This window comes from Heteronotia binoei, chromosome 21 (genome assembly GCF_032191835.1).
Source record: "Heteronotia binoei isolate CCM8104 ecotype False Entrance Well chromosome 21, APGP_CSIRO_Hbin_v1, whole genome shotgun sequence".
NCBI classification, from domain to species: Eukaryota; Metazoa; Chordata; class Lepidosauria; order Squamata; family Gekkonidae; genus Heteronotia; species Heteronotia binoei.
The window spans coordinates 144,182,943-144,198,733 of NC_083243.1; the positions used below are offsets into that span (position 1 = coordinate 144,182,943).

The window sequence follows — 15,791 nt, forward strand, 5'->3', positions numbered from 1 at the left end:
CCAGGCGCCATCGGGAGGTTCATCAGTGGGGCCAGGACACTAGAAGCCCTCCCACTGTGCCCCCCCTCCAAGCACAATAATACAGAGCATCACTGCCCCAGACAAAGAGTTCCAACAATACATCGTGGCTAATATCCACTGAAGGACCTCTGCTCCATGTTTATCCAACCTCCTCTTGAAGCTGTCTATGCTTGCGGCTGCCGCCACCTCCTGTGGCAGTGAATTCCACGTGTTACTCACCCTTTGGGTGAAGAAGTACTTACTACTTTCTATCAGTTCTAACCGACTGCTCAGCAATTTCATTGAATGTCCATGAGTTCTTTTATTGAACCAGAGAGGATTGTGAGGCACTCCAAAGGGATCTGTTGAGGCTGGGTGAGTGGGCCTCAATGTGGCCAATGAGGTTCAGTGTGGACAAGTGCAAAGTAATGCACATTGGGGCTAAAAATCCCAGCTACAAATACAAGTTGATGGGGTGTGAACTGGCAGAGACTGACCAAGAGAGAGATCGTGGGGTTGTGTAAATAACTCACTGAAAATGTCAAGACAGTGTGTGATTGCAACAAAAAAGGCCAACGCCATGCTGGGAATTATTAGGAAGGGAACTGAAAACAAATCAGCCGGTATCATAATGCTCCTGTATAAATCGATGGTGCGGTCTCATTTGGAATACTGTGTACAATTCTGGTCACCGCACCTCAAAAAGGATATTATAGCATTGGAAAAAGTCCAGAAAAGGGCAACTAGAAGGATTAAAGGTTTGGAACACTTTCCCTATGAAGAAAGGTTAAAACACCTAGGGCTCTTTAGCTTGGAGAAATGTCGACTGCAGGGTGACATGATAGAGGTTGACAAGATTATGCATGGGATGGAGAAAGTAGAGAAATACAATACAAGAACTCGTGGGCATTCAATGAAATTGCTGAACAGTCGGGTTAGAACAGATAAAAGGAAATACTTCTTCACCCAAAGGATGATTAACCTGTGGAATTCACTGCCACAGGATGTGGTGGCAGCTACAAGCATAGCCAGCATCAAGAGGGGTTTGGATAAAAATATGGAGCAGAGGTCCATCAGTGGCTATTAGCCACAGCATATTATTGGAACTGTCAGGGGCAGTGATGCTCTGTATTCTTGGTGCTTGGGGGGGGGGGCAAAGTGGAAGGGCTTCTAGCCCCACTTGTGATCCTCCTTTTTTTTGGCCACTGTGTGACACAGAGTGTTGGACTGGATGGGCCACTGGCCTGATCCAACATGGCTTCTCTTTTGTTCTTATGTTTTTATTGTGAGAGAGGGAGAAAAGTACTTCCTTCTCTACCTTCTCTATCCCATGCATAATCTTGTAAACCTCTATCATGTCACCCCGCAGTCTACATTTCTCCAAGCTAAAGAGCCCCAAGCATTTTAACATTTCTTAGGGAAAGTGTTCCAACCCTTTAATCATTCTAATTGCCCTTTTCTGCACTTGTTCCAAAGCTATAATATTTTTTTTAAGGTGAGAACTGTGCACAGTATTCCAAATGAGGCCGCATTATGATATGGTTGTGATGTGATTATTTCTTTAAGTTACTTTTATCTTGTCTTTTGCTATTGTTATGGTTGTTTTTATACAATTTTATGGCAGGGTTGATTTTATTGATGCCTATTATGTGTTTTTTATTTGTTATAAGACTGTTTGCGGACCTTGCACCAAAAAGTAAGATATAGCTATTTCAATAAACAAATGACTTAATACTATATTGCCGTGCTCCACTTCAAATCACTTTTTAATTCAAAAATTAAGGACACACTGAACATGAGGTTGTATCCTATAAGAAACCTGGATTATTAGTCACTGGTGAAGCCCTCTAGTCCTACGCTTCTTTTAAAACTTTTGTCCTTCAATGATTTCCATGGGAAATGGTCAATGAAGAAAGAGGTACAAACGATTGTAATTTACCAATCAACTCTTTCATTTATTTTGAGAAAATGGCTATGTATAAACAAAACAACCAAGATCATATTAATCTAGTGTACACAGAGGTCTGGTAGTTCTTTTCAGATAACTGCTATTGTTGATGGTCTGAACATTATTGCTTCTAGTATTTCAGAACTACCAAAAGTTATTGCTTTTCCACTACCCAAGTGTACATGTGATTAAATTCACATTATAATCCCAAAGTATTACAAATTTCAGGGCACAGCACAGTCTTAATAACCCAATAATACTAGTAAGGTTGCAAAAATGTGTCCCCACTAGCACCAGCAGGAAACAGGATGGGACTGGGCAAGAACAGGGTCTACATGCAACCAACCTTGCTCTGCTCACTGCTGTCTCTGCTCCTTCCTCTTTGTTCCACTTCACATGTGCAACATGTGTAGAATGACAGGAGCACAGCCATGCTATCATGGCACAGCACTGCCAGGCTAAGGAATGCAGCTGCAAGCTGCCCTGTGACATTTTGAAAAAAGAGTTTAGTTCTCCACATTCTCTCTCCAAAAGGATGCTCCGCCCACATGCATCCAGTTCCCCCTTTGAACCTGGTTAGAATTTATTTTTGATCTGCTTCAAAAAGAAAAACCTCAGAAAGTCCACAAGTCATGCTCTATATGAGCACAACATCATGTGGGCTTCCCTCTCTCCATGTGGGGGGAAAAACCCTGCATGGGAAGCAGTTTCACATAGTGGCATTTATAACCTTACCTTGAATCCACTCCTGCTTCTTCTTCTTATCAGAGGCACTAATCTCAAAACATTTCTCTAAACTTTTTATAAGGAAAAGACATTTCTTTCCATCTTTGTCAGGCAAGGCCTAAAAACAGAAAATGAGTATCTTATTAAAAATACTAATTTGCAGCACTGATGGAGACATTAATAAAGATGTTGCTTTTGGTAGTTCAAAACCAACAAATGTGAATGTGAAATGAAGAACACTACAAACACACAAAGAAACAGGCAGAACCTCTCTCTCTCTCTGACACCATTCCCTCTAAAGCCACCAAGTGATAAGGTAATCCCCCCAAAGGCGGCAATAATAGTTTTTTTAAATCTATTTCCTGGTGCAGGGCTTGAATTTCAGTAATATTTGTTGAAAGATGATATTTTAAAAGAATAGGTCATCTCCACACCTCAGCTGCCAACATGCTGTCTTTCTGGTATTGAAGTAAGTGTTTCTCAAAAAGGAAGTGATTTTTTCACACTGGACTCTTATGCCGAGAGCTTGAACTCTGCAGTACAAGAGACCTACAGTCACTGTCATGAGCAATATGGAGATCACGGGACCAATGTGCAGGCTGAAGATAAAGGATATGGGACTGCAAGGACTGAGTATAACACAGGAACACCTCCAGTCCCACAAAGAATATTTGCAGGAACTTATGCTGAACACAAGTACTTGTGGTCACCAACTCCAGGCTGGGAAATTTCTGAAAATCTGGGGGCAGAGTCTAGGGATAGTGCTTAGCCACCCTCCAAAACTGTCAGTTTCTCCAGGTGAATACCCCTGGCATCTGTCAATCTGTTGTAGTCCTGGGAGAACTCCAGGGACCAACTTTACTATTTGTTTATTCCTAAATTACTCAGCATCTTTGATTCATAAAAATGAAAGGGATTATATATCTGTAAAGGACAACAGAATAACTAGAATGGAGTGACAAGGGCACCTGCTCTAGGCACAACCCGGGCAGGTGAAAACTGGGTTCCAAAAGGCGATACTATATTTACAGCTATGCAAGGCTTTTTGGTAGAAAAAGCCCAGCAGGAACTTATTTGCATATTAGGCCACACCCCTGATGTCACCATTGTTTCACACAGGGGTTTTTGTAGAAAAAGTCCAGCAGACATTTATTTGCATATTAGGCCACACCCCCTGACACCATGCCAGCTGAAACTGCATTCCTGTGCGTTCCTGCTCAAAAAAAGCCCTGCAGCTATGAACGTAATGCTTTCTTCTGGTTTGGAAAACTTAAGACATGTTTTCAAATGAAAGATCTGAACTTGATGGGAGATTTACTGAGAGCAATAACCAAGGTCAGCAGCACTTTTGCATTCTCTCACTGACATTTTCTCAGCAGGTTAATATGGCAAAATACATTAGCTATTGAATACTGCTGCTGGGAAAGATAAGAATTGGAGACAAGCAGACTTCTAGCAACTTATTGCCGGCTGAACAATAGCAATATGGTTGGCAAGAACTTGACGTTTTAGCAGCAGCACCTTTAAAGAGGTACACACCATTATCAACTTACCTTACTGCCACCACATCTTGTCCTATACACATATAGAATGCAAGTAATCTCCCAGAGTGTCAGTATCATTCTTGTGAATGCACTGGGGTGCACCAAGAAATTGGGAGCCTCCTCTAGGCATAAAAATAACCAATTTTATCTTATCATGGATTCTCTCTAGTTTAAAATTTTCATCAACATAGCACATCACAAACCACTTTTTTAGTGTTTTATGTTCCTACTACTGGGAACTTATAACTCATGCAAAACCGCTTTTAATTGAAATTTGATGCAATGCAAAAATCCCACTTTTCACATAACAGTCACAAAAGAACCCATTCTGTCCAAGTTGGGTTTTTTCCTAATATTGGAATAACAGTATGCACACAGATGTAATGGAGAAAACATGCTCTCTTTTTTGTGCTACATATTCCACTAGAATTACTGGAGCAGCCTGCTTAAGCAAGAGATCTGCATCCTCACTGTGCGCATATGGTTCTCTATATTAGGATATATGAACACAATGTTAATTTTATCTTATGCTCTAGATGAGAATTAAAAACCCAGGAGTAGTCCTATAGGTAGAAATAACATCTGCTCTCTAGAAAAAATCCCAGTTACTGCTTCAGAGACCCACTGTTTGTTTTACCTCTACGCTACAGTTGTTATCCAGAGCAATGTCTCCTCTTTTGTCTTTTAAATCTTCACTCACATAGTATGAAATAACATTGGGTTTTAACACAAACCAACGTTCCGTCCAGTTTTTCCTTCTATGGCCCTTTTTCCACATATAGCCCTGTGAAAAATAAAATGATTCCATTGAAGGCCTTTCCATTTCCATTTATATTAACATTAGAATTTCTGACTTACAGTTCGAAGTACAAATCCAAGTACAGTTAATGGAAGTGTTTCGATTCATTTCAATGAACAGGGATCAGGCTCTTTAACAACAGCTTTATAAGTGTTTAGATTAAAACTGATGAAAAGTCACAAAAGATCATCAAGGCCACTTAATTTTCCCTCTTAGTGTGGAAAAGAAGGTTAAAATTACCTTGGTATAAAAGAAGACCCATGCAATACAGAAATAATGGCAAAACATTAGAAAAACAACCTTGTGAACATGAAAATACATGGTTTTGTACTAGGCTTGCAGAAATCAAAAATGTAATTAAAGGTTAAGATATATGGTTTTCATGCTATTTTTCATTTTATGGCATTATTTCTCCAGCTTGCAACAACCTCAAACAAAAACAAAAACACACGCACAGCACCAAACTTTCCTTAAGGTATTATAATCACCACAGTGGTGTTTTCCCCCCCTGGAAAAAGAGGTGCTGGAACTCTCAAGAGGGAAATGAAGGAGAAACACATGCATGCCCCTCATGAATTCTTAATATTTTTTGAGAATTTCTTTTCCACAAAGAGGTTCCAGAACTCCATTCCACCAGGTTTCCCCAGAATAAAAAACCTGATAATCACTCAGTTCTACAAGGCCAACCAATATCCTCTGGAGAAACAAAATACCAACAATACAACTCTTGGGCACATCTGCATTGGAATGTCCAACACACAACACTTAAGGTTTTACATTTTATAGTCACTTTTGAAAGCTCAGTAGAAGATTGCAAGGCGGAAGAAAAGAGATCCAAAAGTGCATGCCAAAACAGCAGCAATGTCGTTGTGTCACGTAGACACTACAGCACATTCTCACTATGCTATGGTCTCCTGATTGCCATATAAGTTGACACAGAACTAGAATTGGTTCAGTTCACAGGACCCAAAGACACTCAACAAGCAAACTGTATAGATGTCACCCAGCCACCAAGGCAATACCCAGATACATGAACAACTGCACAGCATCATCCACATTCTTAGGAAGGGAAAATGCAATGAAGAGTGCATTTTCTTCTTTTCTTTACGAGATGTTCATTTAACAGTTTTATTTTTTAAACAGCATATAAGAATTTGACAGTCTACCTTGCTCATGTCTCATTTGGATGCAAATAATGAAAGCAAATGTCAACATTTGTCTGCTGTACATTTAAAAGAGAAGACAACCTACCTGCTTGCTATATCCAGTATAGGTTAAGCTATTCAAAATAATATTGCACAGAAAAAGAAAAATGATAGTTAAAAGATCAGCCATTTTATTATTTCTATAAATTCATGACTGATAGCTTTTAAAATGATATTATGAAGATTCCTTATTCAGTAATGGTATTCAGTGCTTCAGTAATACTCTTGTTGCTTGCCCTTAACCTCCTGCTCCTTAGCAGCACTGCCACTAGATTATTTTTCTTTTTAAAAAAATTTTAGGAAACAAAGAGATAGTACAAAGGAAATACACAAAGAAAAGAAAGGGCTATTTAACAATCGTATATGTCAAATATGATTATATATAACAAAGTATTAAAAACAGAATGTTTCTCCTCCTTCATTACATTGAAAAGTTTTGGGGACACTGCATATGCTTCATTTATGTTGAGGTACATTTATATTCAACATTTTACATTAAAAGTTTTGTAACTAATCTGTTTTACAGCTACGTTTTGTCGTACTCAGCATTACGCATTTTTATCACTTCTGCATAGTCACTGTATGAACTATCTGCTGTTGGGCAGAAGAAATTGAAGTCTAAACCAATTCCCTTATCCTGGAGGTAAACGCACACTCATCCAGACTATTCCATTCTTTCTGTTCACAACATAATAAGCTTCCTGGCTAGACAGAAAACTTCCACTGAAGGAACTGCTTTTATTTAAGGCAGCATTTAGTTTTTCTGATTATTGTCTATCTTAAATTTTGATTTGGTTTTTATGTATTTTTATAGTTACTGTTTTGTTTACATCGTATGATGCCTTGAGTTCCATAAGGTAGAAAGGCAACTAATATATTTTTTAAATAAATAAACTGCTAGTGAGAAATAGGATAGGATTTTAGGAATCATGTTTTAGGCACAGATTATCTTGCATCTTTGAACAGAAGTAGAATTCAGTTATCCACTGGATTCTATCCAACGCTGTAGTTCTACCTTATTGCTAGATGGGCCTCTCTCATGTGAATTACCCAAAGGGCATTTCATCTCAGTGACACACAAACTAAATTTCCCTATGGAAATGCCCATGCATCATCTGATAATTCATGGTTAACTGTGCAGCAAAGCTTAACAATCCTGATCACAGTACAGTTAACCACTGTTTAAACAGGCTCTCTTGCTTGTGCACCTGGGCCCGAGAATACTTTTGCTTCCTCTTTATCTGCCACAGTGGTGTATGTTCCTACTTATATTAAAATCTGCTTCCTCCATTTGCAACTAAGCAGCTGTGAACTTTAAGAAGCACTGCATACTTTTTCTAGAATTTGTGTGTCATCCAATGAGAGTCATAGGAAATTCTACAGTACTTGTCAGTTGCCTAATTTTTTATCATGCCATATAATGAATATCTTCACTGTATTAGACACCAGTTAAAGGTAAACCTCTTTTGTAACATAATCATTTGTAAAATAAAGGGTGTTTTTTTTTCTTCCTGATCATATACGACCTAGGGATGCCTATACTGCAAACATAGACAACTGTGTAATGGCAGAAAAGAACACAAGTTTTTCAATTCATAGCAGATTTCATTATTCCCTATTAAAAGAATTACTTGTGTGGCCAGTCATCAAGTGAAGGAACAAAATTTCTGTGATGTTTTTTCTTGCCCAAAACAAGCTTTTATTTTTTCTGGCAAGCCTAAGGAGAGCTCACACAGGACTGTAATACCAAGTGATGCTGCAAATGTGAAAACCAGAGAGACCAAACATTGTTCACAAATTGAGCTTTTGTATAAGTCAGCATCATTTCCAGCAAAATAAATATTTTTTTTCATCTGAAACATGTTCACATTGAACAGAAAGAAACCAAATAATGAGTGATGAAAAAGAGGCAATTTCTACAAATTACTCCTCTATCAGTGTATACTGCACATATCTGCAATTCGGATGTAAAGTCCATGCTGGCTGGAAGACACATTGTTTGAAATCAGTTCTCCAGCTTTTTGTCCAGTATTAGCACTAGCCATAATTTTTCCAATTCCAACATCACACCAAACTGTGATGCAATGAGAAAATAGAGGAAGGAATTGATATGCAACTAAAAGAGCAGTTGTGCCTTGATTCGGACTTGAAGACTGTATCTGTACTGGGTCACTATCACAGGAGTGAACTGCAGGAGCACAATCATGAATAAAAAGATAAAGTGGGACAGGAAGGTTTTGGTTTCTACTTTCTATATCAGCCCAAACGGGGCAATTTCAAAGTTGTGATTAATCGGAGCAGGGGGAAGCATATAAGCTAAATAATTGTGCTGTGATCATATATAAGCACAATAGGCACACACAAACCATTCTGACACCACACTGACCGCTCTTTATTGAACTTTTTCCTAATCAAGTATTTCAGTTCAACTATTTTTGGCTATAGGAAGCACTTCTGAGATATTCATACAGCATATAACATTAGCATGACATGCTTCAATTTTGTTTACTAAATATAAATCAAATACAAATCCATTAGGATATCAGAAAAGTTTTTCAACTCAAATTTTTCCAGAAAATCTATATATTGGGAGATTGCAGAATTCAACCAATCTTAGTGTAAATTAATTTGCTTTTGTGCAGAATCCTAAAGGTATTTTGAAGCAAAACAGTCCTATGCACAAACAACTATATTTATATTAATATTTTCAGCCGCCATTTAGGACTCTCATACCTGTTTCAATACATCTAATATAAGTTCATTGAAGACTTCATTAATTGCCATAGATACTGTTTGTCTATCCATTCCTTTACTAAACCGACCACTTCCAATGAGCTCAATCAATTCCCAGGCAGAAAGACCTTCCCGATTGGCATCCAGGCTGATCTTGTAATGTTCAAACTGCTCTTGATGCCACCCTGATCCCATCGCTTCTGCCAGCTTCTTAAGTAGATATTCAATCTGCAGAGAGACAGATATCATGCACATTAAGCAAATAACCATCAGGCTCATTCTTATATTAGATTGATTTGATTTTTGATTGATTTATTCAATTTTTAGCCCACCTTTCCCACGAACGGGCTCAGGGTAGGGTACAACATAGTCATAACAATCAAATATACATATAAACAAATTTAAAACTATTTGTGTTTAATTAGGATTAATTAGTTATTAGGATTCTAATCAACTATCCAAAACCTTCCATCAACAATGCTTGTGCAACATCAGTACTCTGTTATAAAATTATAATGATAAAATTGTTAGAAGTTTAGGACACCAGTGCTTCCAGGTCCACATTGCCCTACTAGTATACAAAGTTTAAATAAGCAATAAAGAATTGTGCATGACAACAAACAACATACAAATGACCCCCATGTCCTTATTGTTAAGTTGGCAAACTAAGTATCAAACCAACAAAAAAACACCAAAAGATATGGGAAATATTTATATTTGCTGGTGAATAGTAATACTTTTAAAAGGCTTGAAGGTCGGGTGTTTTTTTAATTTTTACCAGTAAGTGCAAGGGCTAAGTGACTGCCCTCATTGCCAACTTTGCCAGATGCAAATGTTGAAAATAAATCTTAGGACACAAGGATTTCTCATATTTCCCACTGGCCCTCCTAAAATGAATTACTGGTCAACATTTTAGAGTTTACCATAACACACTCAATTTGAGCATACTGCTGAATTCTCATGACATACCCAATTTGAACATACTACTGACTTCATGCAGTGGAAGATATGGAATATTCTTTTTTTGTATTTTTGTATGTCTGTCTGTCTGCACCTGGAGTCATGTCAGCTTCTGGGGGCCTGGAGGATATTCAGGCTAAATAAATAAGCCTGGTGGATGACTGGTTACCCTGGTGGATGACCTCCAACGGCATGTAGACCGAGGCGGTTCAGCAGTACTGATGTTGTTAGATCTATCCACTGCGTTTGATACGGTCGACCATCAGTTGCTGACCCACCGTCTCACCAATGCAGGGATTCAGGGGTTAGCCTTGCAATGGCTCTCCTCTCTCTTTTCTGGTTGTGGATAAAGGGTGGCGGTCAGGGGACAGTCGTCCCAGAGACACTTGCTTAATTGTGGTGTGCCTCAGGGGGCAGTGATCTCTCCGATGTTAGCATCTATACGCACCCCATTCCTCAGGTTGCCCGGAGGTATGGGCTGGGTTGTCATCAGTATGCTGATGACACCCAGCTCGATCTACTGATGGGCGGCCAGGCTAGCTGTGTCCCAGATAATTTAGACCTGGCAATGCAAGCTGTGGCAGGATGGCTTAGGCTGAGCCAAATGAAGCTGAATCCGACGAAGACAGAGGTCCTTTGCCTGAGTCGCGCTGGTTCGGGCAGGGAAATCGCCCTACCACTTTTAATGGTGTGCCACTGATAGCAGCGCCTAGGGTCAAAAGCTTGGGGGTGCTACTAGAGCTTTCCTTAACAATGGAGGCCCAGATAGCAGCCACTGCCAAATCTGCCTTTTTTCATCTTAGACAGGTAAGACAGTTGGTTCCCTTCCTAGAGCACAGCGACCTGGCAACTGTGATCCATGCAACGGTCACCTCAAGACTGGACTACTATAATGCCCTCTACATGGGGCTGCCCCGTCTCGAATCCGGAAGCTGCAGCTAGTGCAGAATGCAGTGGTTGCACTGCAGGAGTTGCACTGGCTACCAATGACTTCAGGAGTTGCACTGGCTACCAATAGTATACCAGATTTGCTACAAGGTGCTGGTTATTACCTTTAAAGCCCTATACGGTCGAGGACCTGTTTGCCTTAGGAACTGTCTCTCCCCACATGTTCCCCAGAAGGTACTTAGATCTGGAACACAAAATCAATTAGTGATCCCCGGACCGAGGGAAGCAAGATTGAAATCCACCAGAGAGGGGGCCTTCTCGATTGCTGTCCCCTATTGGTGGAACCAGTTGCCAGAGGAAGTTACGGCCTTGCAGGACCTCGCCCAGTTCCGCAAGGCTTGCAAGACAACATTCTGGCTAGCCTTTAATTGATTCTGAAGTACCGATATAGTAGTAAGGAATGATACCTAATAAAAACTGAATGCCATTGGAAATGAAATGACATATAACGATAGCACCTGTTTTAATTTCTAATTTAAATATGATGTAATTAATGTGTTGAATTAATATGTTGAAGTGTTATTGTGATTTTATTGGTTGTGAGCCACCTTGAGCCTGCTTTGGCGGGGAGGGCGGGATATAAGTCTAATAAACCACAAACTGGCTACCTGACTGGATAGTTCAAGGGCAGTCTCCCATCCAAATACTAACCACCGTTGACCCTGCTTAGCTTCTGAGATCTAACGAGATCGGTTTGCCTGGGCTATACAGGTCAGGGTGAAGATATGAAATATTCTTGATCACGGAAATGGATTTAATAAAATGTCCTGGAGAAATACAGGGTGGTATCTCTTGGAACCAGAAACTGGAATCAAATGCCTGTGATGGCCTGAAAGCCCCTGACCATCAAGTCCATAACAAATACAGTCTACAAATGATGATGCTATATTTATGACACCCAGCCTCAGAAATCAAACATTCTCTTTTCCCCTTAATACATAAAAGTAGTCTTCAACAATGCATTTGGTAGAGATGAAGATTTAATTTTAAGAGAGTATAAATGTGGGTTTGGATCAAGACAAATGCTTCCATGGGTGAAAGGATTTATACATGCTGATTTGACTGCACAACTTTTTCACTCCCAGAGGGCATTTTGGGCTGCACCAGGATGAGGAAATAAGGAAGTCAATTCAGATGATAAATGATCTAAACCACTCAGATTATAAAATCCTTGTTTACATCATAGGTTAATTCTGATGTGTTTATGTTAGGGATGTCTGTTTGAAATTCTGTTTCTTTATCTCAAACAGTCTGATGGATCACTGGATCAAATAATCATTGAGAGGCATTTAACATGAAAAAGCAAAAACATATTCACTTCTACAGGGAAAGGGTACTGGGAGATGAAAATAACAAACACTAAAGAACTACATCCTCACACTAGAAGATCATGTGCTTAATGGAGGCTACTTCCTCCTTCTTCTTGACCTCTCTGCCTGAACAAAGGAAGTCACCTGACTAACTGACCAAACAAACAAAACAGGTTTTCCCGCTTCTAGACCTTGATTGACAGCAGTCAGTATCTTCTTCCTAGGTCATGCAGACAATAGGGAATCAGGCACAGTGTTAACCCTATAATGACTGGAACTTTAGAACATTGCAAAGGACATACAAAACAGATACATATTTCCAACAGTTTATACATTCAGAAGCCAACACAATCAAAAAGCTGGGGGAGTGGAGCTGGAGGGGGGCCCAGCATCTGTTCCTACACTATGCTTGGACCTGAGACAACTAATCATTTGAACAATATCATTGATAAATACTTAGCAAACAGTAATAACACAAAGGAGGGAGGTTACAGAGGAGGGTATGCCTAAGAACAAAACTAAGGTAAGGCTATTTATCAAAACTAACATGAAACTCTATTATTGGAAATATGACTTGAAGACAATATTGCTTTCCTCTGCCCAGGAAAGATGCCATGATTTAAGACAATGTGGACACTTATTTGGAGATCCAGGGTACAATTTTATTGACCCTGAACCAGTGTCTGAAATTAATGAAAGGACTGAAGCTTATTCCAGGTGAGAAAGTGGTGGTCAGCATCTCAACTATCTAGGGCTAAGTGAAGAATCTGTTTTGACTAGGGTTATACTTCCCCTTTAAGAATCAAGTTTTTCGTGATGGTTCCCAGATCCTTTACTGCTTCTTGATAAACAAAAGGTAAAAATGGTACCTACAGTTTAGGCTCATATGCCAGCTGTGCTAATTCCTGATCTGCTTCCACATGGGGGCACATAATGGTTTCTTCACTACTGAAGCAAACACACATTGCTCCCTTCCACCATGACTACTGGTGCAATTTCTGTAATTTTCCCTTGTTATTTTATTCCCCACTAGTTGATATAGTTTTACATATTTCTAACTATTTCATTTATATTGTTATTATCACTTAGTTTTAATGAACAAAGAGGCAGGATACAAGTTTTTTAAATGAATAAAATACCATGTTGCTGATTTAAAGGAATTATGCAAAACAAGAGAATCCTATAACGTATCAGCATCTTGCACATACACAATACACCTTCAAACATCTCTTTTTTGAAAGAAAGAGGAAGGAAGAAGATCAGTAAAAATCACCCACACTTTACTGTGAAGGAGGCAAGTAAGATATGTATAACATGGTATATGTCATAACCTCATTATTTATAATTAGATATTTGGGTTTAGCCCCTTGATCTGCTAATAGTTTTGCATAACTGCCTTGCAAATAATAGCAGTGGGATATTGTTTTTTCTGCTTTTAAAAAAGTGGCCCATGTTATGGTCCATAAAGATATACGAAATTTAAATGGATTTTTTCAGTTCCACCCTGGACATTTTCCAGTTTTTCCAACAGAAAAATTGAAAGTTTGGGGGACTACAAAAAAACAAATTTTATGAGATATTTTCTTTTTTTGGAATGAATGAAACATTTGTGTGGACAAGGATTTCCTTAGTTAGAATGTAATACACTGAATTCAGAGCCCCTGAAAGGGAAGGACAGAATTTTGGGGGCCAATTTGTATTAGTTTTTCTGAATACCCAGCTTTCTTTTCTTTCTTTCTTTTTTTAAAAAGGAAGTCTCTAGCCCTTTCTATTGTGGAGATGTGCATTTTCATTTGTACCGCCACAATATAAAAGGTTAAAGGCTTTTTTTAAACAAATGAAATCCAGGAATTCTGAGAACCTAGGGCCAAATTTTCAGACCTTAGTGAATATTAGTGCCATTTTTTTTAAAAAAAATTAAAACCTTTTATACCAAGAACATCTCAAATTTCCCACTCACACAGCTGTCATTCAGGCTTTACTGTGATCTTTCCCAAAGCTTTAGAGCAAAGCAGGCAGGTATGAGAAAAATCAGAGAAGAGCCAAGAGTTGCACAAATGCAGCATGATGCTGTGGGGAAGCAAGAAAAACCCTCGTTTCCCCAAAGCACTGAAGTCACAGCAGATAGCCAATGTGGAAGTAATCAGAGGCTGGGCACTTTAACTACACGGAGGCTGAGGTAAACACTTGCCTACCCTGACATGCTGCTGAGCCATCAACCAAGTCAGCATTGGGGCAAGGCAAGATCCCCCATCCTTTTTTTTCAGTATCAGTTGCATTCCTTCTCATCTTTACCATGGCTGGGAAGTTAGAAAATGTTTGCTAACATTATGAACCATCAAGTTAATATTTTCCAATGATATATCAAAAAATGGAAGGGCAATTTTCCCTCCCTCCACCCTTTACATGTATGGTGATCCATATTAATTTTTATTAGTGGCCATAAATGTGGAATACTAAATGCCTTTCTGGATTAAACTCCACAAAACAATACTGTAGTTTAAGTATGTGAATATAATTTGTGTTTGTGGTTTCTAACATAATTCATTTTAGATTTAGTTAAAGAATATATTAAGTCTGAGATTAATAGTTAAAACTGCTCCCTCCATACAACAATTAATGTGATTTAATTACATTTTAAACACTATTTTTAAAAACACTATTTTAAACACTATTTAAAAACACTATTTTAAACACTATTTTTAAATGACTGAGGGGTGACATGATAGAGGTTTACAATTAATGTGATTTAATTACATTTTAAACACTATTCAAACAATATTTTTCTTATTATTGTATTGGTGAGACATCTGATACTTGGCCTTTTCTAAATGGAACTTTGCTACTATATGTGTTAAACTTTATGCATTAAGCAAACAACTTCATCTTTATAAAAGAGGTGTCAGTAAAATCAATCCAAGTGATTCCAGTGCTTCTCATTCAGCAACAGTAGATAAGAAGCACCCTATTTTGCCTGTGGTTTTTTTGCTACATAACAGTACAAGGGCAAACCAAGACAGATTTCTTACTTATTAACTCACTAAAGATTATTGTGACATGACATTTTTGTGAACTAGAGCCCCCTTCATCAGATGTAAGAAGTGTATCATATATTAGTGGACATATATATCTCTGTATGTGAATATAAAATTATAAAATTCAACACAAAGCTATAGAGAGGAATATTGAGAGGCATGGATTCTGCAAACTTTGGGAATCATCATGGTCTGACTGAAACAGAACAGGGCTCTTTAGCTTGGAGAAAAAATGACTGAGGGGTGACATGATAGAGGTTTACAAGATTACGCATGGGCAGAGCTTTTTTGTAGCAGGAACTCCTTTGCATATTAGGCCACACACCCCTGATGTAGCCAATCCTCCTGGAGCTTACAGAAGGCCCTTTACTAAAAGCCCTGTAAGCTCTTGGAGGATTTGCTACATCACAGGGGTGTGGCCTAATATGCAAAGGAGTTCCTGCTACAAAAAAGCCCTGCCCAATGCTAATCTTGTAAACCTCTATCATGTCACCCCTCAGTCATTTTTCTCCAAGCTAAAGAGCCCTGTTCTGTTTCAGTCAGCCCATGATGATTCCCAACGTTTGCAGAATCCATGCCTCTC

General features: G+C 38.8%; 1 protein-coding gene across 1 annotated transcript in view; it reads right to left on the reverse strand.

The window, feature by feature from the left end:
• Positions 1–15,791, reverse strand: part of SWAP70 (switching B cell complex subunit SWAP70) — a 52,050-nt gene that overhangs the window by 15,143 nt on the left and 21,116 nt on the right. Inside the window, exons 4-6 of the mRNA XM_060262216.1 lie at positions 8,956–9,183; positions 4,856–5,002; positions 2,684–2,792 (exon numbers count right to left, since the gene is read on the reverse strand). Coding sequence (XP_060118199.1) covers positions 2,684–2,792; positions 4,856–5,002; positions 8,956–9,183 — 484 coding nt within the window. The remainder of the gene's footprint in view (positions 1–2,683; positions 2,793–4,855; positions 5,003–8,955; positions 9,184–15,791) is intronic.